Genomic DNA, 23,802 nt, shown 5'->3' on the forward strand with positions numbered 1-23,802 from the left:
TTAAAAGTATGTTTCAAGCATCCAAGCCACATTGACTCTTCTCTAATGAATATTAATGAAATGTGCGCAATGAGGATGCGTTGCGTATTATGTCGATGTTGTATTCTCACTCATGCAGTTTTCGATTTTACGTTTGTGTAATTTTCTCACTATATCGTGTAAATATTTTGTTGATTGTGCAGTTTTTCTATAGTTTGTGTAAATTTCAATAACTTCGTGTACATTTTCCTCACTTTGTGTAAGTTTTTACTTACTCGTGTAATTTTTGTTTAAGGTCGTGCAGAAAATAATTTTGAAGCAATCGGCGTGCCATATCCGCTCGGCATAATTCTTATTCGCCCTATATCCTGTTCGCCATATATCTCGATCGCCCTATCATAAATAATCTATGTCAACAATATCGTTGAATTTTTAGACTTAAAAGATCTAATAAGCATATTTCATTTCTTTTTTCCGATTTTAATGTTTATCAATGACTTAATCGTAAACGTTTAATTGCTGTTAATTTAGTACTTACCATAAACATGATAAATTAGGGAACACTTTTTTCGTTTTTTTTAAAGGTTCGTATATCATATATGTTTAGAAAATAATAAATGAAAATGAGATTGATTGACTTTAATTATGTATACAGGTTATTTCAATTGGGGATAAGCAGCCTCTGAATTTTTTTTTCTTTTTACAAATCTTTTATTTTCAATTTAATATAACATTAGTTGTATAACATTGCTTATAAATCAACGAGTATCACATCGATTATTTAACAGATTTTTTTTATTTCATTATTATGTTTATCTATACTGAATGTTCAAATAAAATAAATTACACTTTAAACAAACATTCATAAAATCCAATAAAATCAAAGAAATTACGAAAAATTAACCGACTGAACATATTATGGGCGAACGGACTTCGGGCAAACGAGTTTTAGAGCGAACGGACTCTGGGCGAACGAGAGTGAGGGCGAACAGCATCAAGGGCGAACGCGTTTTAGGGCGAACTAACAATCATACAACCCTGTAACATAATACGTCCCGTGTTCAGACGGGCGTATAAAAAATATAATGAGTAATTAAATTTTCACTTTAAATGTATAAGCAAATTGTGAACACCTCTCACATCTAGAAAACATTAGTGATTTGGTACTTTCTCTGAAAAACCCAGCGAGGGGTATTTGTCCTTTTTGGACAGTTCTAGTTGATGTTGTAAACTTTATTTTTCGGAATTTATAATTCCGCGCTCTGAATAAAACACAAAGACAACTGACAAGTCTACAAATGTAAAGACTACATGATTGTCGAATTTTGATTATGAGAAACTATGGAGGGGCATTAGTGCAACATTTTTTCCCTTTTTTATTCTAACTTCTTTTTCCAATTGAAATAAATTATTTAGATTTTCCTTCTTTTTTTATTCTAACTTCCAATTTGATATTAATATTTTCATTTGAATTTATTTGATTTTAATTTGCTCTTTTTAACCCCACCCCCTTCCTTATGACAAAGACTACTTCTTTGGCTCTGTTATAAAAAGCAAACATATTTTAAATAATTTTTAATCCTTATGTGAATCAGTATGCATTAATTAAAAATCTGAGACGAAAAAATTACAAAAGTTCAACGCGCAAGTTCATAACATACAGTTCAACTTTTGCCATATTTTTAGAAATCCGTGTTCACCGCGAACACCCCTGTCACCGAGTGTCGCCAATATTTTTCCTACCTTGAAACGGATTTTTATGAAACTTGCTTTATTACATTGAATATTCGTTACAGATCGGGAAAGTAGCATTATACTTGCAAGCAAAAATTTTAAGTTTTATTGCAGGTGTCATAACAGTATTTCACTTGAGGTTCACGTCAAATCATGGCCGACGCAAAATAATTCCTGAATCTCCCCTTCCGATTCGGGCATTTTAACACGAGACTGGAGCTGAATTTTTTTTATGAGATGAAAAACAATATGTAAACTTCCTGTATTGACTAGATTCATTATAATTTAGGGCGTGTTGATTTTTCTATATACTGTATTTGAGTGGGGAGTGATTAGGTCCTGGACTTGATTTTCAAGCACCTGCTCGACTTCGACCAAAACAAACTTGCGTGCCTTGCTGGATGGCTATGTATTTTTTGGTACTATTAAAATCTTTATAAAGAATTGTTTTACAAGATCTGAAAAGGAAACTTCTCAAAAGTTTGTTTTCAATTAATACCACCTACTCAAAGTTGCACATTTTTGGTAAGAATATATAGCAAAATTTAATACTGTTGTGCAACCTGCAGTGATAAGCACGAGAAATAGTGCGTTTGTTTAAATTCATTATAATTAAATGTCTGCACTAATGTTTCTCTTTTAAGTTAGATATTTACTAAGTATATCTAGAACAATTAGTTTAATTTGAAATAATCCTTAGAATGTCATGTTTTTTTACGTTATGTCAAAAATCTTGACGTGAGCCCATCACAGAGGTGTCTGAGAGAGAAACGAACGACAACTCTGCAAGGGAGATTGTATCGACCTTTCTGATAAAAACAGATTTTGATCAAATTTTATTTTATGAAAATTAATAATCATTAAAAAAAAAAAATGTTTGAATAATCTTACTTAAAAAAACTTTTCAGTCGGCGCGATTTAATCAGGTCGGTCACATTAGGGGAAACAAAGGTATTTTTTATTTTGGCCCCAGGTTAAATTTTTTGAGCAGATCCATTTCCAACCTTAAAAAAAAAAAAAAAGAATCCTTCTGTTACATTGGTATGCTTTAGGTTTTTGTATTGTACAGAAGGACATACTAATAAATGAGAAAGGCATGTGATATTTTTGGGGGCTCTAATTACAGCTCAGGTGGAGGATATGCTGAAGTATGACCGGTTCCTGTCCCCCCACTACCGGTACTACACCCGGGAGATGAGGATCATCACCTACACACAACTCCTGGATTCCTACAGGAGCCTCACTCTGGATTACATGGCCAACGCTTTTGGGGTCACCACAGAGTTTATTGACCAGTAAGATTCATTTTAAAGAAAAAGAAATACTGGAGTAAAATTTATAATTCAAATATATATGACCATTTGTGTTGGAAGAAAGACAGTTGTACAGATCGAGTAATGTTGTGAACTGTAAACAGTACGTCTGGGAATTAGTCAAAGTTATGAAATATTTGGTGGAATCTAGTGCTGCTTACAAATTGAAAAGAACATATGGTATTTATGTTGAGAATTTATCAAAACTATTTCAAGTTTTCACCTTTTAATTGGAAGGTAGAGACAAATAAGATTGAGAGCTTTTAATGTAGTATAATAAATGTATTATTAATACTATGTACTGGTAATTATCATAAAGAGGTGTCTGTTTATGCAAGAGATACATTAATAGTTTTTTTTTTGGTTACAGGGAGCTGGCCAGATTTATTGCTGCTGGAAGACTCCATTGTAAAATAGATAAAGTAAAAGGCATTGTAGAAACTAATCGACCAGACAGTAAAAACTGGCAGTATCAGGTGGGTTACGTAGTCAACAGGGTAGATAATTGTTTCATTCTTGCTTTCACTTTTATTTCAAAGGAAAATATAGTTTCTGTATTTTATAATTAAAAAAGAATCTATGAAGGAAATGATTGTAGAAAACTGAATTCGGTACAAATTTAAACAAGGGAAAAATGTACATCAGCAGGAGAGGAGTCTAGCATTTAAATATTTAGAAATTTTAAACAGGTAAAGGCAGCCAGAATAATTGTTTTATAATTTTTGACTTTGTTTTCAGGCCACTATAAAACAAGGAGACGTTTTATTAAACAGAGTACAGAAACTGAGTAGAGTGATCAATATATAAATCTCTGTCGGCATTATGAGGGATGTCATAATACTATAGAAAGACTGTTTACTGGCGAGTTGAGATTTCTGGATGAATCTGTGTTAATTCCATTATTAACTGTTTCATACTGCCATAATTTGTGTTATATTCAATGTGTTGAAATGATGTACATGTACATGTAAGAGATCAAAGTAAAGAAAATCAACTGAAAAAAATTGTTTTGTTTCTCAAGAGTCTGCATTGGGTTAGTGGAAACGCAGTAGACAAAAATCAGAGATTTTGTATGTTCTCATTGAAGAACAAAACACTGTAAAACACACTTATACATGTAACAAAGTGCCAGGGACAGTCAATCATTACAAACATCATTCTTACATGCATTAAGTTCACAGTATATTTTAAAACCACAGTTAGGGAATGAAATCACTTCACTGTAAGCGTTGATTCATTATAAGTGTGTTCGCTATAGGGCTAGCGTGTTTTACTGTACATGAAATAGTGTCCAGTGTAATATATTTATGTAGACATCTACATGTACACTGTATTTGAACATGGGATACTGAAGAAAAGACCAGTTATTAGTAAACAATAACAGAATTCTCTGTGTTAGCAACAAGACAGTAATAGTTGTAGCTACTATTCATTCCCATTCATTAAATGTGAGCAATGGGGAGACAACTGCTCCTCTCTCAGTCAAAATATTTGGTAGATGTAGAGAATTCTAATATAAAATAAATTTTTATACAGTCATATTATAAGGATTGACGACTCAGGAGCATATATCTGTGCTAAAGGAATAGCTTATTCTTCCAATAAATACCAAAACAAATTACCAACAGTATATGCATATTTATTTAACTGGGCAAACTGGTACATGTAAATCTTAAAGGCCTAATGAACACAAGCAATGTATTGCACAAAATTATAAGACAATGGCATCAAATAACACAAATCAGTGTCAAAAGATTGCCTCCTCCCCTCACACCGATATAAATGACTATTAAAACAAATTTTACAAGAAATGCAGAGGGAGAAATATTAAACACAACAAACATCTGTGTGCATAAAGTGTAATGTCACATTTCTGTGATATTTCTTGGTCAAATACATGTATGGTCAAAGATGAGAGATTCCGTATGTACCGTGTTACAATCAAATCTTAGCTAGACCAAATGCTTATATATACATGTGTGTACATATATTAACAACATGTATATACTTGCTTATTTACATACATTGTACATCTGCAAATTACAGACTAAATATTTGCCTTTATAATACATTATCTTTTATTATGATCATATACAAGATTTAAAATTACCCCCACTATTCAAAGAGCAAAATTTTGAACAAATGTTAATAATCTTTTTTCTTCATAATTCTGGATGGAATACAGGTATGACACTTAAAATGCAATAATGAACTATCAAAGATACTCATCTGTTAAAAACATGAAAATTATTCACACAATCACACACACACCAAAATAATGTTCATATTACACCCATACAGGAATGATATCGTCCATAACACAGTATAAATTCACATAAACTAGCAGTCATATATTCAGCACTCTTTCTCCATCTTTCTTTTCACAACATGAAATAATCTGAACACATAAATTATGTCACAACTGAAGTCAAACTGCCAATCATGAATGAAACAAACACCCAATAACAAACTGTCCAATCAGATTAAGTTTTAGATGTTTGTCACCGCCTCCTGTTGGTTCTGACCCGCCTCCTCTCTGCTGCTGTTTTGATGTTTGACACCCGCCCTAGACTCAGGCTTGTCTGTCGTTTCTTGATCAATGAGTGTTTCTCTACAAGGTCTGCCAAATGTCCCTCCTTTGCCAGCATGGACAAAAATGTGCAGATAAACTGGTCATAATTATGGGTTCTTCTACAGTCATCGATCTACAGTTAATAAATGAATCAATTTAACTTCCAATCTAAATCTCAAAAAATACTAAGTAGCACCTTGCACAACATACATGTAAGCTTGTTTATTCTGCAAATGATGATTCCATTTGCCATATAAAAGTAACCCAATAAACTCAGATCAAATATATGGAAGACTTAGGAATCATCATTCCCTAACATAATTTCTGGCCTCTGCCCAAATATCTTATTTAATGCAGTAAAAATTGCATACTACCAAGTGCAAGCGGTAAACAATTTTGATTTGTTATAAACATAAATCGCCAAATCAAATTACATTTTTAATATTAGGGAATCACTTGAATTCATCATCATAATAGGCATGCTCACTGTAACCATGATTTAATATATATTTCAAGACAGTAACCATGTATTTTACATGTATATGTATTCAGCTATTTACAATAATCAAATTTGGTAAATTGTTACATATAATTCATTTGGCAACATAGCCAAATTAAGAAATTCATGTACCTTGGATTGGTAATCCCACAAAAGTCCAGGTTAATAGAAACACCATTATGTTTGTAGATACATCAATATTGAATTGCATTTTCGTTGTAAATGATGGTAGACAGTCCCTGATTAAGTCAACATGATGTTATTTAACGTGGGAGATGGTCCCTGATTAAGTCATCATGATGTTGTTATTTACTTTGGAAGACGGTCCCTACTTAAGTCATCACAATATTGTATTTACTGTGGGACCTGATTATTTCATCATGATGTAGTATTTACTGTGGGAGATGGTCCCTGCTTAAATCATCCTGATGTTTGTATTTATGTGGGAGATGGCCCCTGCTTAAGTCAACATGATGTTGTATTTAATGTGGAGACAGTCCCTGCTTAAGTATTTACTGTGGATGACAGTCCCTGATTAAGTCTACATGATGTTATATTTACAGTGGACATACCTGATATTTCCTCCTCTTTTCTATTTCATCCTTGAGATTCACTTCACACAGCTTGATTTCATTTTCCACATTTTTTAACAAAGCCAATAGATCCTACAATTAAATGAACCATGCAGAAACAAGAGGCCCATGGGCCACATCGCTCACCTGAGTAACTTTGGCCATGCTGTTCATTACCAGACTTCCCCCCTTGTAATACCTATTGTGGCCCCGCCCTACCCCCAGGGGCCAAAGAACAATTTAGAATCTACACTACCCCAGGATGCTTCCACATAAGTTTCAGTTTTTCTGGTCCAGTGGTTCTTGAGAAGATTTTTAAAGATTTTTCCTATATATTTCAATGTAAAACTTGGGAATCCCTATTGTGCCCCCCCCCCCCCCATCCCCGGGGTCATGATTTGAACATTTTAGAGTGTACACTACTTGATGCTTCCACATAAGTTTCAGCTTTTCTGGCTCAGTGGTTCTTGAAAAGAAGATTTTTCAAGATTTTTCCTATATATTTCAATGTAAAACTTGGGAATCCCTATTGTGGCCCCGCCCTACCCCCCGGGGGTCATGATTTGAACAATTTAGTATCTACAATACCCCAGGATGCTTCCACATAAGTTTCAGTTTTTCTGGCTCAGTGGTTCTTGAGAAGAAGATTTTTCAAGATTTTTCCTATATATTTCAATGTAAAACTTGGATTCCCTATTGTGGCCCCGCCCTACCCCAGGGGGTCATGATTTTAACAATTTAGAATCTACACTACCCCAGGATGCTTCCACATAAGTTTCAGCTTTTCTGGCTCAGTGGTTCTTGAGAAGAAGATTTTTAAAGATTTTTCCTATATATTTCAATGTAAAACTTGTATTCCCTACTGTGGCCCCGCCCTACCCCCAGGGGTCATGATTTTAACAATTTAAAATCTACATTACCCCAGGATGCTTCAACATAAGTTTCAGCTTTTCTGGCTCAGTGGTTCTTGAGAAGAAGATTTTTAAAGATTTTTCCTATATATTTCAATGTAAAACTTGTATTTCCTATTGTGGCCCCGCCCTACCCCCGGGGGTCATGATTTGAACAATTTAGAATCAACACTACCCCAGGATGCTTCCACATAAGTTTCAGCTTTTCTGGCTCAGTGGTTCTTGAGAAGAAGATTTTTCAAGATTTTTCCTATATATTTCAATGTAAAACTTGGATTCCCTATTGTGGCCCCGCCCTACCCCCGGGGGTCATGATTTTAACAATTTAGAATCTACACTATCCCAGGATGCTTCCATATAAGTTTCAGCTTTTCTGGCTCAGTGGTTCTTGAGAAGAAGATTTTTTTATGACCCCACCCTATTTTTGTCTTTTCTTGATTATCTCCCCTTGAAAGGGGACTTGGCCCTTTATTTTAACAATTTAAACTCCCCTTCCCCCAAGGATACTTTGTACCAAGTTTGGTTAAAATTGGCCCAGTGGTTCTTGAGAAGAAGTTGAAAATGTGAAAAGTTTACAGACGGACGGACGGACAGACGGACGGACGACGGACAACGGGTGATCAGAAAAGCTCACTTGAGCTTTCAGCTCAGGTGAGCTAATAAAACCAGAAGTCTCTGACAAGACTGTGGCTCTAATGGTTGTACTTACAAAGGAAGATAAAAATAGCACTTGGACTTGAAACTTTGCAACAGCAATAATAGAATAATGATCCTTAGTTTAGTCTCTTTTTGTGGCAAGATTTATTGCAATCAGACTAAAACTGTAGGAGGAGTAGCCTTTTGACAGAATTTTACAGAAATTTCGATTTAAGTAACCATGGCAACATCATTCAACAAAATCAAAAAAAAACAATAAGGACAATTATGTATCTTAGTGTAGTCTACTTGTGTGCCAAGTTATACTGAAATCAGATCAAAACTGTAGGAGGAGTAGCATTTTGAAAGTATCTCAAGGAAATTTCTATATTTAGTAACCATGGCAACACCATTCATCGAAATCAAAAACCATTAAATAGAATTATGTATCTTAGTGTAGTCTACTTGTGTGCCAAGTTATAATGAAATCAGATCAAAACTGTAGGAGGAGTAGCATTTTGAAAGTACCTCAAGGAAATTTCTATATTTAGTAACCATGGCAACACCATTCATCAAAATCGAAAAAAAAGCCGATGTACAGAATTATCTATCTTAGTGTAGTCTACTTGTGTGCTAAGTTATACTGAAATCAGACCAAAACTGTAGGAGGAGTAACATTTTGAAAGTATTACAGAGAAATTTCTATTTTTAGTAACCATGGCAACATCGTTCATCGAAATTAACAACCAATACACATAATTATGTATCTTAGTGTAGTTTACTTATATGCTAAGTTTTATTGAAATCAGAACAAAACTGTACGATGAGTAGCATTTTGAAAGTTTTTCAAGGAAATTTCTATTTTTAGTAACCATGGCAACACCGTTCATCAAAATCAAAAACCGATAAACAGAATTATGTATCATAATATAGTCTACTTGTTTGCAAAGTTTTATTGAAATCAGACCAAAACTGTAGGAGGAGTAGTGTTTTGAATGTATTTCCCAGAAATCTCTATTTTTAGTAACCATGGCAACACCGTTCATCAAAATTAAAAACCGATACACAGAATTATGTATCTTAGTGTAGTCTACTTATGTGCCAAGTTATATTGAAATCAGATCAAAACTGTAGGAGGAGTAGCGTTTTGAAAAATTGTTTACAGACAGACAGACAGACAGCTACATTGTAGACAGACGGATGGACGACGGACACCTTACTATCGCATAAGCTCTTCTGGTCTCTGACCAGTAGAGCTAAAAACCAAACAAAGAAAAAAATGATTATCAATTCAATCTCTCATCACTTTTTTCTTTTGTACAAAAAAGTCTTAATAGCTAACATAGTTAACAGGTCACTTTTTTAAAATCATTTCCCCCCCCCCCCTTTTCCTCCTCCCTCCTTCTTAAAATTATCAAGTCTCCTAACCTTTGGTGTAAATGGCTGGTTTCCACTGAACTTTCTCTTGTGTCTTGTGGGCTGTGACTGGCCATCTTTGTTTGCGGTCCCGTCTGAAAATATGGTAAATTTGTATGATCATTATCAATGGTGGTCATATTTACTTTTGAAAAGTTTTGATATTAAACATTTTCTAAAGCACTATGCCTCCTGAAATTATCATGTTTTTATGATGGTGATAAATTGGCAATTGCAGTATGCTGTTAAATGACTTATATTATTAATTTAGAGTCTTGAGTCCTGACTACACGTATAACACAATTTGTATAGATCTCTTAATGAAAACCTCTAGTACTGCTGAGTAGGAGGTTTATACATGTATATATCTGTACCATTGTCTGTCTGGGGACTATTCTGACAGGAATTGAAGCCACTGTTGGGGGAGCTAAAACAACTGCCCACTTCTGATGCTGTGTCTGTACTCTCACTCCCGGGGCCCGAGGATGTGGTGGATTCTGGGAATTTGGTCTCAATTGTCAAGGGCTTTGTAAGATCTGATGATGCTGAAGCTCCCTCTTCCATCATGGTAATCTTGCTTTTGTCAACAATGTCTGAATTACCCTCTGTTTTCTTGTCTTCCACTGGAGCTTTGCTTTCTGAATTCTGATCTTGTTCCTCACTTAGTTTCTCCTCTACATTTGAAAGCACCTCAAGCTTTTTATTTTCTTCAGTCATTTTACTTTCACTCTCCACTTTACTTTCACTTTCCACATTACTTTCACTTTCCACTTTAGTTTCATTTTCCTGTTTACTTGCAGTGTCACTGTCTGAATCATCAACACAAATGATTTCCTCTGCAGGCTCAGAATTTTGTGTAGGACATGTTGAGGCTGTTTCCTGTTTCTTTGTGTCTGTACTGGTCCTCTGAACTGGTTCCTGTCCATTCTTAAATGCTAGTTTTCCCTGTTGCTTCACTGCGGCCAGGTATTTATCTCTGTCCGCTGACGTCAGACCTGGATTTGTCACTTTGACCATCTGAAGTCAAACATAACGTAATAATATACATGTAGCTTAATATCTAATAAATGATATATATATTACATGTACATCTCAGTTTTCGAACATCACTGAAATTAGGGGCAACTTGATAGGCATACATTTGTTTTTCAAAAGTATTGCTAATAAATCATGATCATTTTTGATAAATTTCTATGCATATCATCTGTTTCTCATTTGTTTTAAACCTGAAGCCTTCTATTTTCCAAATATAAACAACCAGTAATTAATTAAGATTATTTTAACCAAGTTGCACTGATCTAGCATGTGGCATTTAGCAATAAAATCAAAGATAAAAAAAATTTCTCTCTGACAAAACAGTGATAAAACATCTCATCACATATAATATGGGTGGACAAAGAATTTTTTCCACAACAGTGGACATTTTCATCACAATTCTTTTTACTCTGGGTTGCAATTTCAGAGATTAAACCTTAACATAATCTTTTAAAATATATATATTAGATTTACCCAAAATTCTAAAATATGGAGAGAATTTATCAATGAAATAAAAAAAAAAGAAGTGAGAGAAAAAAAAAATTAAACTGCAGATTTTACACATGTTATAAGGAGATTTTTCAGGTAAAGTCAGATGTTAGACTAGAGCATGCTGTTAAATGGTCAAGACAAACATAAATTTTGAAGATATTTCTGCAACTCTCTCTGCATTTCTCCTTTTCCTAATTCCTGATCACTGTTTTTCAAGCTTACTTACTATTATATAGATATTCATGCAAAGACAACAATGCACACACACACAAACAACAACTACATGTACATCACACCACAGTTCATAGGTCAAGACACCACACCACACCACAGTTCATAGGTCAAGACATCACATCACAGTTCATAGGTCAAGATCTAATCATTCCATGCATAAAAATGCTACCATGGACAAAGAGGAAATCACTTCTAGTCATATTACAAAATATAAGGCACAAAATACAAACTAAAACTGTTTTCAAAGATCCTTAATATTTATCTTTTAAATTAATCAAAAAAAAAAAAAAAAAAAAAAAAAATTGAATAGAACAATCTTCCACATCAAGTGCAGCAAAAGAAATTAAAGTAGATATCAAGTGACTTAAAAAAAAAAAATAAATAAAAGAGAAAGAAAAGAGAGGTTTCCTGATTAAGATAGGCACAACATCCCTTCTGCGTATTTTGTATCTACCTTGTTTTCCAGAAGCTTGGGTATAAAAGGAAAACAAATTATAAAAAAAATGACTCAAAAGTCACAAAACATATTCAGCACACCTTTTCTCAACTTACATTGTAGATGAGAATAAACATCAAAGCTTTTTGTTCAAAGGATATATTTTCTATTCATGCATACAGCGAAGTACATCATACATAATCATACATAATTGTAAACTCCATACTTGCAGGTAGCAGAGAAATACATGTATCATGAGGATAAAGCTGCAGGACTTAAAAGATGATATTTAAAGATGAGAATGGAATAACATTATAAATATAAGATCAATCAAACACTTAAAAACACCATTAAGTATTGGTGCTTACTGTTATATATGAAAGAAAAAGTGAGCAAGCTCACATACCCCACGCTCCCCCAAAACTTGACAATGCAACATGTACTGTATTTATGAAATTATTTAAGGCAAAGCACCAATTTGAAGAGGGGGGGGGGGGGATGAGAACTATCCAAGATTTTGTGTGTGTGTGTGTCAAATCATTAATATTTTGATCTCAAAATCAATAGGGGTCTTTTAAGGTCATAAAATATTTCACATAAAATTTCATTACAAAGGCTGATTCCAGTGGATTTCCTTATTACCAAGCTGAAAAGTTTCTTCAATAATAGGCAAAACTCTTAGGGCAAAAATAAAGGAATCAGAATTTCCTAGTAATATGCACATCTACACACTGTTTACTAAATATCTGCAAAGTTTGACCAAATTCTGTGCAGTGGTTTAAGAGGAGTTGCGCTGTTCATCTGTTCATCTCTATATTCAAGATATGGCCAAAAATCTAAATTGAAAAGTGCCGAAATTCCCAGAAAAATAACGGAATCGGAATTTCCTGGTAATATGCACATCTACACACTGAGTCCTAAATATCTGCAAAGTTTGACCAAATTCTGTGCAGCGGTTTATGAGGAGTTGCGCTGACAAACTGTTCATCTCTATATTCAAAATATGGCCAAAAATCTAAGTTGAAAAGTGCCGAAATTCCCAGAAAAATACTGGAATCGAAATTTTCTGGTAATATGCACATCTACACATTGTGTCCTAAATATCTGCAAAGTTTGACCAAATTCTGTGCAGCGGTTTATGAGGAGTTGCGCTGACAAAAAAACAGGACTGACGGACGGACTGACGGGTCAAAAACATTATACCCCCCCGCAACTTGTTGCGTGGGGTATAATAAGATATTGTCAATGGTGCTTAGGACTTGAAAATTGTTATCTGTTTTCTCTGAAATAGTAAATACACAACCTCACTAACCCTAGCAATATATTGGTGGTAAAAAAAAAAGTAACCTGACCCATTGAAAAAAAAACTAATATTTAGTTATATATGCTACTGACAATCAGTAAAGTTTACAAAGGGAACTAGTTATAACCCCAACAGTTAGTAAACTGGTGCCCAGCTACAAACATACCAAGTCTGAGCCATCAGTGTTACTCATAACCTACAATATGTAAATTACATCTCAGAAAATCAGTCCTATTCCACAATACATCTCTTATTTATAGGCAGGGTAATTCCAGCTTAATTATTTGACTGTGTATCTATTTACTCTCATAAACCAACATTTGAAAATTAAGTACATGTATTTATTTCATAAGTAATGGAAAAGAAATGCAACATAATTAATTCTGGGTGACCATCAAAGTTAATCATAATGATTTAAAACAATGTACAGGTAATGATAAAACTTGGCCAGCAAGGCACCTAAGCAGTCAACCGACTGACTGATGTTGTAAAACATTATACTTAGGGCTATTCCAGGAAAAATTGTATGGGGGGGTTGGAAGGCACTTTTATTTTTACCCCACCACCCATACATTTTTAATTACCTTCTACCCCACCCCCCATCAATTTAAAATTGCTTTTGATACAACCACCCATCTAAATTTAAAAAAAAAAAAATGTGTCACACATATATATGCAATAAAATTTTATGTACTTTTTTCAGGTATTGTAATTTATCTGACTTCGAATGAGTGTTGGGTTTTGACATCTATCCAACGAGGGCCTGTTTTACAAAAGAACTTATGACCAAGATCAAAATGTTATTATGCAAATAAATTTCTTTTTTGCATTACTTTAAAAATGTTTTAAATCTTTTTGAAAAAAAATAAGATAGTTTTATGCGAACAATTTTTAACAGAAACATAAGTTTTGTAAGCTTTTATGAACAACTAAAGTTTTTACTCTTAGTAATAAGTTTTTTTGTAAAACAGTTCCCCATGTTCCTGCTACAGCTTAAAAAAAATATGTTCCTTTAGGCCTATGATACACACCACTGAAAGCCTTTATTATAGTGATTTGTATATCTGTTCTGATGCATGACTTTGTAATCTGTAAAGCTTAGGTAAAGCTTTTACAAGTATGTATACACATGTACTAGTAGAAATGACATTCCTACAATTAATTAAAATTAATATTGTAAATTATAGCCTAGCTATCCTTAACAATTGTTGTTCACCTTGTTCATAACAAAACGATTCCTGCTTTTTTTTTTTTTTTTTTTTTTTTTTTTGGGGGGGGGGGGGAGGGGTACTAAACTTCTGTAGGCAGTGTCTGTGAAGTGAAAACTTTGATTAAAAAAATATATTTAATGAATCCCATCTAACAACTTAGACCATTGGTGCATACAAATTCTACAAGTTAACACTTTACAGGTTAAGGACTGGCATGTTTTTGACATAATATATTTCATATTACTCTGTATGTGGTATAAAGTAAAATATTTGACTTGCAAACTCCGTAGTCATGCTCTAAAACGTTCATTATCAGATACGTTTTTTTTTCTACTTTCGGTTTAAAATAAAACGATCTTTCTGATTGTTTCTAATATCATTTAATTTACCAATGTAATCATGTTTGATTAAACTGGCGAAAAGAAACTAGACCAGGGAGTCCAAAGCACAACTAATCCGTTTTCCAATCCCCCACTGTCATTGCAGTTACAGTTGCACATGCTTTTATAGTTATCTGCCCTTGTTTCCGTTTTGTTCGATTCTACTTTCACTTTCAATGAAAACACACTTTACAACTGTTTAGGACGAAAATATCAGTATTTACCGATTTATACAAAATGAGAGGAAAGAAGTACTTTGCACTTGATTATTTGTGAGGGTAGATACAACCACCCAAGGCATCTAAAAATATATCGAGTGAGGACAACCACCCATACAGATTTAATTGCTCCAGACCCACTACCCATACAAAAATATATGAAGTGAAGTGCCGTCCAACCCTCCCGTACATTTTTTCCTGGAATAGCCCTTAGTAATTATAAATTGTAACTGAAAGCATTCCATAAATTAATGAAAAACAACTTTTGATTTTTGGTGGATATCAAATACTGAAAAAGCAAAAATATTTGTTGAGGATTAAATTTTGTTTATTTCATTGTTAACAATTAATTATCAAAGAATTAAATCCCAAATGAAATTTTTGTATGGTTATATACATGATATACATGTACTGAATATGGCTACTTTTGAAACAACAAAATTAAACCCCCATGTAACCATTTTCGATCATAAATCAACAAAATTTTATCCCATTGAAAATCTCTGCCTCTACAATACTTTCTACAGTTATTTGCTACATTAATTAAGAGCATAGTAAATATATTTTCATATATTCTCCAAAATTTTACATCCAATCATACTTTTGTTTTATGCTTCCACCTAGTAAACTCTAAACACCCCCCCCCCCCAACCCCATCGCAAAAATATCTTTTCAATGCAATGATTTCTGCAGATGATGTAAGTCGTGTGTAAAGGTTTCTATAACTGCAATATAATCAGTAAAAACACCATGCAAAGCTTCTAACACCACTGATGAGAGCCTACCTGTTGTAACGTCTCCAGAACTATCTGTCTATTAGTCTTCAGTGTGGCCAGTTTGTGTTCGTATAGAGACCGTTTGTCTGGGACCACGGCCATTAAGTTGTAACGTATGTCATGATAGGGCTCTCTGTAAAGATATATATCACACAGTGCTTGAAATATATAAAATATATATACTCTTGAATAAGCACAGTGTAAAACATAGGTAATCAGAGATTACAGAGCCCACCTCAACAAATGTTGTCTCTAAGTAAGGCAAAGTCCCACACTAAACTAATAATCTAGTGGTGTGCATCCCTAGATGCAACATTTATGCAATTTTGGTCTGATAGGGCTTGCAGTTACTTGGGAATGGACTTATCTAAAAACTTAAAACTAGTCACTCATCCAGAAAATGTAAGTCAACAGTGGCGTATATTCCTTTCTGCTAATGTGTAGGCTAATGTGAAGTCACATATTTCACCTGAAACAGGAATTGCTGGTAGGCAAGGAGGGAGTCGCTCACCCTCAGTGGAAGGTGGGGGTCGGAGAACCATGTAAAAGTTGAATAGGCATAAAAGTGTGGATTGCTAAAAATACTTTTATTGCATTTGATGAAAAAATATTCTAGTAAACTTATAAATAAATAAGATTTATGATCAACTTTCCCCCATTTTTCAACCAAATACATGTATAAATATAATATTTTTTACATCAAGAAAATGATGTGTAGGCTACAGCCTTTTTGCCTTATGGAATATACACCATTGGTCAAATCCAGCATCTGAAGCAAGTTTGAGAGTGTTCATCTCTTGATGCATCATCCATGCAAGTTTGAAGATGTATCATGCATGCAAGTTTGGTCAATATAGGGCTTATAGTTACTTGGAAATAAGATCTGCCCCAAAAACTTTAACCTGGTCACTCATCCAGAAAATATAGGTCAAATCCAGCATCTGAAGCAAGTCCAGTAGTGTGAATCCTTAGATGTATCATCCATGCAAGTTTGGTCAACATAGGAATTAAAGTTACTAGGAAATGAGATCTGCTCCAAAAACTTTAACCTGTTCACTCATCCAGAAAATATAGGTCAGATCCAGCATCTGAAGCAAGTCCAGTAGTGTGAATCCTTAGATGTATCATCCATGCAAGTTTGGTCAACATAGGAATTAAAGTTACTTGGAAATGAGATCTGCTCCAAAAACTTTAATCTGGTCACTCATCTGGAAAATATAGGTCAGATCCAGCATCTGAAGCAAGTCCAGTAGTGTGCATCCTTAGTTGTATCATCCATGCAAGTTTGGTCAACATAGGAATTAAAGTTACTAGGAAATGAAATCTGCTCCAAAAAACTTTAACCTGGTCACTCATCCACAAAATGTAGGTCAGATCCAGCATTCAAAGCAAGTTCAGTAGTGTGCATCCTTAGATGTATCATCCATGCAAGTTTGTTCAATATAGGGCCTATAGTTACTTGGAAATGAGACCTGCTCCTGACCAAAAATATTAACCTGGTCATTCTTTAGCTGAAATTGCAGCATCTGAAACCTTGACTGGTGCAATGAAACACACTAGAAGCATCCCCCATGCATCTCTGATTAATATAGGGCATAGAAGTATGTGTACTTGAAAAGAAAACTGCTCCAAAAACTCTAACCTGGGACGCCAACGCTGACGCCGATGGTATTACATAAGCTCCCCCAACTTTGCTGGGGTGAGCTAATAAAAATTACTAAATGTTTCATATCATATCAGTCAAATGAATCTCAGTTACATGTATACTGAATTGGTTTCCATTAGTACTGTGGATACTTAAAAAAATGGAAAACAAAAGTGGGGGGGGCTTTTAGATCTACAACTTCTCTCCACAGGTTGATTTGCATTAAAACTTTGGCATCAATTTCTTAGAACATGTCACAGGAGGGAACACTTATTCAGATTAAATATGACAGGGAGGGATGATTTAAGGGGCATGGATGCTTAATGGAGGGAAACCAATCACAGACAAGGTCACAGAATTATATACCCAGTCCATTTTACAGTAGTCAATGATTTCTCGTTGATTTGAAAAAGATTAACATGAAGGTATTTAACCAAAACAGCAGTAAATTACAAGCAGGGGGTAACAGAAGATCAGTAAGTCCAAATGTAACATGGCGAACAACAAAAGAAGGGACAGGGAAATGAATGCAGAGGATTTGGTGCAATACGGGTGGGAAAAACAGTAAGGAGGAATAAAGAAACTGTATAAAGGTTTGTTGATTGTTTTCACCCCAAGAACACTGGATTTCATACTAAACATACATGTATTCAGTAAATATGTGCACTAAATATATACACTCAAATCTCATTATCTGGAACTAGATGAGACTGAGAAAAAAGAGAGATATCCGAGGGTTCAAGATAATAAGGGTAAAACACTTAAAGAATAAGTGGATGGGACTTTCAAATCATGATCAACATATCCATGGTATCTGAGATACCAGTGCTCCAGAAAACAAAGTTTAACTGAGTGTTTGTAAGTAAATCGTATTTTACCCTCCCGTGGCCATGCCCAATCTCTCTGTGATAACTCTTCTGAACTTCTCTGTCCAGTATTCATCTCTCTCCCATGGACCTGGGAAATCAATATACAGATGTTGTAAGTATACAAAGTATTAAAAAAAAAATTCACCAAGTGTACGAAAAAATTCAGGAGAATTTTTTGCATAGTCTCCATCTTGTCTTTATTCTAAATGGCTGAATCTAAAGGTGGCTAAATTAACGCTGGCTACATTACTCCAAAGTATATGTATCAAAATGCTTTTCAGTAATTTTTGAAAATTGCCAAAATTATCATTTAAAATAGTTTTTGAAAAATAACATGAGATAATAATATGATCCATTCTCAAAATTAATTTAGTATAAGTAAAGATAACATTATGTTTAAATATCATTAGAAATCCATGTAGCTGTCTATATACCCAGTATGAGATTATACTGTATTGCTAGCCTAATGAAAACATCAAAATAATTCTCTTATTTAACATACCCAACTAAAAAAATCTATCAATGAAGATTACTTTGGAGAGAAATAATTATAGAATTGCTAAATGTTTCAGTATCATAACAAATCCAAACAATTACTAGTTTTATAGTAATTATCCGTCTATCAGTAATAAGAAAAACACAAGATCATTCATTAAGGCATACTACCGTGATCTATAGGGTAAGGCTTCAATCCATCCAGTTCAAATAACCGGCCATTAATGGGGACATAACTGACATAATGGAAGGCCTCCATAGTTCTCACCGTGGACAATCCCTGTTGCTTCTCTGGTGGGTGACGAGGCTCAGGTCTAAAGAAAATGTCCCAAGTTCTTTAACTCAGTGAAATACATGTACTGTATAGTATGCATTAGAAGTTGCAAACTCATTCAATCTTTTAATTTTAAAGGCTATATCTAATTACTGTAGATCACCAGATTTTTGCGACACCTTTATTTTAATGAGAAAGGTATTTGGTATTTATAAGCGAGACAAAGTTTTCAAGAATTCTCGTTATTGTTGTATTTAGGCTATAATTTTAATAAAAATTATGTGAGAATAATTTTTTGTTAGCAGACAGTCTCACCTAATTACATGAAAATAATTTTTTTGCGAATAAAAAGTAATTTACAGTACTGTAGATATGAAAACACTAAAAACCTTGCATGACTGTTGTGAGCTGAAGCTAAAGCTGGCATGTTTCCTATGGCTACACCTTTATCCTGTATAAACAAAAACAGTGTAGAAATTTGAGATTTGAAATGCACATACATGTAACTGTTGAAAATGCAATAATGATATTCTGACAGCTACACGTTTGGTAAATAAATGTACATGTACAAAAATACACAATTGTTAAAATTTATCACATTTGCACATACTCTGGTAAAAAATTCTAATCCAGATAAAATGTAAACACAATTATTGCTGAAAAGTTAAAAATCAATCTTGTATGGTAAATATATTTAATTTATAAAATATTTCTTTAAATATTTTGTTGCTATTTTTTTTTTTTTTGGACAGAGGCCTTCATATTTTGCTGACCTCTGGTCCCATTCCTCTGGAGAATTCCTTCAGTTTAGACAGAGCCTCCCCCAGCTTGACTCTCTCATCACAGTTCAGCAGCACACTCAGCAAGGCATGGGTGGCACAGGAGTTAGGTATCACCTACAGTAAAGTCAAGCATACAATGTCAGGAGTAAGGTATCACCTACAGTAAAATCCAACATACAACAATAGAACACAGAACTTAGGTATCACCTTCATGTAACAATGGTAATGTTAAACATACAATGTCATCACCTATGTGTCACAATGGTAAAGACAAACATACAATGTCATCACCTACATGTACCAAGTAACAACAGTAAAGTCAAACAGTCAGCTATCACCTAACAACAGTCTTGTCAAACATATTAAAAATGTGCTGGAATTAGATGTCACCTACCAACAGGAAAGTCACACATAGAATAATAGTATGTGGGAGTTAGATGTCACTTAACAACGGTCTCTTGAAATGTTCTCACAACTAAAACCTTATGATGTTATTTTAACAAAATAATTTAATAACCTGTTTGTACAACTTTTATCTAACATCTGTACATGTTGCAGAGTTTTAAAAATGTCGCTTTAAATGTTCTCACAACTCAAACCTTATAATGTTAATTATTATTTTGATAAACTAATAATTAATAAATAACCTGTTGTGCAAAGAAAATGTTGTTGACAACATTCTCATCCTGTACAAACGATTCTTCTTCCGTTGTTGTTTTACGTCGACTTCTTCTTTCCTCAATCCATCGGAACAGGAAAATGAACCCATACGCAGTCCTGAAAAGGTTATGATAAATAACATACATACTTAACATTTGAACATACAATTCATTTCAAACATATAACATGTATACAGGTGCAAGATAAGAGTTAATTAACATATATTTAAAAAAGTTCCAAGTTCAGTGCGCATATGTACATTAGCTTGCTTATTTTGTAAGAATGTATCTGAATACAGATGCTGAGTAAAACAAATTGAAAACAGATTTAAGGAGGTTGGATCCTGCCATCAAAAGTAATGAGAATTTTTTATCAAGTATATTTTTAGAATTTATACACATAGCTTTATTAAAAATCAAAACAAAAAATGGGGGTCAATGCGCTTCTTTTGGCGCTACAGAGCATTTAGTTTGACCTTTTTGCACTGTAAATACGTCTTACACATAAATCAATTTTTAAAGTTTTTCCTTCAATATTTTTTGTTCAAATAAATTATGGTGAACAAACACAGTCTTATTTCATCTTAAATAGACACATTAAAATTTGTAACAACGAAGAAATTTTTGAATTACTCCGCATGTTCAATTATTTGACCTTTTTGCACTCAAACATTTTCATTTTTCTGGTATTAAAATTTAACAAGCAAAAAAAATCATTTGAAAGTAATGACATTTTACTGAATTTAAGAAGAATGATTAAAAGTATCGTATATATTCAGAAAAGAAAATTAAAAGTGGGGGTCTGTGATGTTAATTTTTAGATATTACTAAAATAGTGCTAATTTTAAGCTGAAATTAGGGCTATTTTTTTCTTCATTTCCACAATATATTTGCTATATTTATCAAATATGATGATAGAATTCATGACAGTTTTTTTAATAGATAATTTAGGACCAGTATAAAACAGTTCACTGCACAAAAGAACTATGTGTGCAGACTACATGTAAAAATAGGAATCCAAACTTAACATACTTTTAATTCTTCGAAAGAGAAAAAATGATCATTTTCTTCTAAAAAACCTTCCGCCACAAAATATAGTTCCTCACTTAATGCTTTTGGTATGGAATTTAATCATGGAGTTTTAACTGAATATAGTTAAATTGGCATTGTAGAATCCAAATTTATTGTAAGAATTAAAACATTATGCAGAATTTTTGAAATATAGGTTAAGATAAGAATCTGCTCAAAAGCTCAGGAGCGAACCTCGTTAAAGAGATTCTTTCTTTGCTACGTTTGATATTGAAGACTTCACTAATACTTTTCTTTTATTTCTGTCCACAAACAGTCTAGTGAAATCAATATGTTCAACAAACCCTTCAATTGCCTTTTGAAGATCATAGATTTCTTCAACCTGGACATCTTTCACACCTGGAATTTGCAAAAACAAAATAGAACTTGTTGTTCTCAACAAAAAAACCCCCTAATAATAAAGCTTGAAATAGCTATACAGCTAACTTCAGTTATTCCAAACAATTTGATTATGCTGATTAAGTTTTATTTTAAATGTTTTTCCCCTTAAAAGTGCATTTTTTTTTAATGTGCAAAAAGTTGTAATTTGCTGACTTGATAGTTCTATACATTCTACTGTTTTTTAAATTAATACAATTCATGATAAAATGTGTCTCCTTCAAAGCATTTGCAAAAAAGATAAAGTTCTAAAAATTTTAAGGCTATAAAGAGAAATTGATTTGTGATCAAACAGGTCATCCTCACAATACCAGGGGTCCTGAGTCAAAACGTTGCCGTTGGACCCCTGGCATATTTCATTTGATATTTTAGGACTTGCTTCTCTCATTGAGAAGCACCAATCAAATTAAAGCTTTCATAAATAATTAGATAAGGATTCAGTTGACACCTCAAATGCACATATTACAAGCCTTTCTTATCATAGAATGGCTTAATGTGATTGGTTGAAAGATAAGGAAACAATCAAGATTTGTAATTTTTCCGAAAGACTTAATTCGCTTCAGCATGTTTAGTCAGCCCACAAAATATCTAATTAAATATGCCGGGGTCCAATGGCAACGTGTTGACTCAGGACCCCTGGCATTGCGAGGATGCAAACGGGTGCTTCTTGAATGACATTATAACAGAGGCCAATTCTGGTAAGCATGATAATTGATTGGTAATAATTCAGCACAATGTGACCCATGCGCAGGTGATATTCAAATACATAAACACAGGAAATACATCTTTAATTTGTTTTACAGTGTTCAAAAGTAGGATTGCTTGAACAGATAATGGTGCAGTGCAAACAGTGAAATGGACAAATTTCACATTTTTAAGAGTCATCTCCCATTGTAAGAGTCATTTTTCTCATTATGTCCTTTGTTAGTTATCTGTTAATATTTTCAACCTTCAAATGGTCTAGGATGATTTTGATCCTTTCCTGTATTGCCATAGTATGGGGCAACATAAAACTCATAATGAACATATTCATACAGATTTCAAATTTACATTTCTGCCCCATAAATTTGGCAATATGCTATAGAAGGAAACTAGTGCTAGCTGGTTGACCCCAGATTGACCCTTAAAAGGGAAATAACTTTTGTAAATGTGAAAGTCATCTCTATGATTCAGTTTTAAGTGAAACACGTGACTGAATATTAATTGCAAATTAAAAAAAGGCAATGAAATACCTTCTTCAAGCTTTTTTGCAAAGCTTACCAAAGCTATTTAGCTAAACCAAATTTAATAGCTTAATCAAGAGACCGAGCTAGACCTTGTCAATTAAAAATTACTCATAATCACGGATTTTTCATGTTGAGGGGAAAAAAGGATTTCTGTAACGTTACCCCATTAAAAACAGTTATGTTACTTACCCATATCTTCGATCAGCAAGGTAAACAAGCCTGCAAAATTTATATAATTCACAGGTATATTAGTTTATCAGATATAATCATATACAAACGAATTTACTTCAAAAACATGATCTGAAATGATCGAAATTTATTTGCTGAAATTAGGAAAAAGTGCATTATTGTTATTGCTCACCAGGATCGCTCTCCAGCTCCAGCCATCCTTTGTTCATATTTTAGCGAAATAAATCTGATTTTTCGATGAATATGTGTTAACACCGCAAAAGCCAAATGTACCAAAGATGTCTCCTTTTCTAGAAGAGTTCCACGGGAGGTGCTATTTATTAAAAATAATGATTAACTCATTTCTTTTTACTCCTTTATCTCAACAATGTTTATTGTACTAATAAATACAATATTTTATTCTTATAGGATTAAGTGTAAATCCATTTAAAATACATGATTAGTTATTAACATCCTGTTCAAAATACGAGTTAAATTAC

At 33.5% G+C, this 23,802-nt stretch overlaps 2 protein-coding genes across 2 annotated transcripts in view; one reads left to right on the plus strand and one right to left on the minus strand.

The window, feature by feature from the left end:
* The window catches only part of LOC133184772 (26S proteasome non-ATPase regulatory subunit 6-like), a 34,168-nt gene extending 30,138 nt beyond the window's left edge, over nt 1–4,030 (plus strand). The window contains exons 6-8 of the mRNA XM_061319834.1: nt 2,840–3,008; nt 3,397–3,502; nt 3,765–4,030. Of these exons, the coding sequence (XP_061175818.1) occupies nt 2,840–3,008; nt 3,397–3,502; nt 3,765–3,833 (344 nt within the window). The 3' untranslated portion in view covers nt 3,834–4,030. The remainder of the gene's footprint in view (nt 1–2,839; nt 3,009–3,396; nt 3,503–3,764) is intronic.
* A 619-nt stretch (nt 4,031–4,649) lies between these two features.
* LOC133184773 (ubiquitin carboxyl-terminal hydrolase BAP1-like) lies at nt 4,650–23,574 on the minus strand. Its single transcript, XM_061319835.1, has 13 exons — nt 23,496–23,574; nt 23,324–23,353; nt 21,815–21,869; nt 20,430–20,559; nt 19,774–19,896; nt 19,390–19,451; nt 18,898–19,040; nt 18,241–18,319; nt 15,727–15,850; nt 10,007–10,649; nt 9,645–9,727; nt 6,670–6,762; nt 4,650–5,731 (listed from the first exon to the last, which is right to left on the minus strand). Exons 1-13 carry the CDS (start codon nt 23,530–23,532, stop codon nt 5,528–5,530), a joined length of 1,806 nt encoding a protein of 601 aa, XP_061175819.1. The 5' UTR covers nt 23,533–23,574; the 3' UTR covers nt 4,650–5,527.
* Between the last annotated feature and the right edge of the window lie 228 nt (nt 23,575–23,802).

Source organism: Saccostrea echinata, unplaced genomic scaffold, assembly GCF_033153115.1.
Source record: "Saccostrea echinata isolate AGI-Se365-2 ecotype Australia unplaced genomic scaffold, CSIRO_AGI_Sech_v1 ptg000011l, whole genome shotgun sequence".
Classification (NCBI taxonomy): domain Eukaryota; kingdom Metazoa; phylum Mollusca; class Bivalvia; order Ostreida; family Ostreidae; genus Saccostrea; species Saccostrea echinata.

Bases quoted from the DNA above. Each gene is read 5' to 3' on its own strand.
- LOC133184773 (XM_061319835.1), bottom strand. From the start codon at position 23,532: ATGAACAAAGGATGGCTGGAGCTGGAGAGCGATCCTG. The intron at 21,870-23,323 runs GTAAGTAACATA...TGCAAATTCCAG, and splicing joins CTTGCTGATCGAAGATATGG to GTGTGAAAGATGTCCAGGTT. The intron at 19,452-19,773 runs GTCAGCAAAATA...TTGTTTATACAG, and splicing joins CCAGAGGAATGGGACCAGAG to GATAAAGGTGTAGCCATAGG.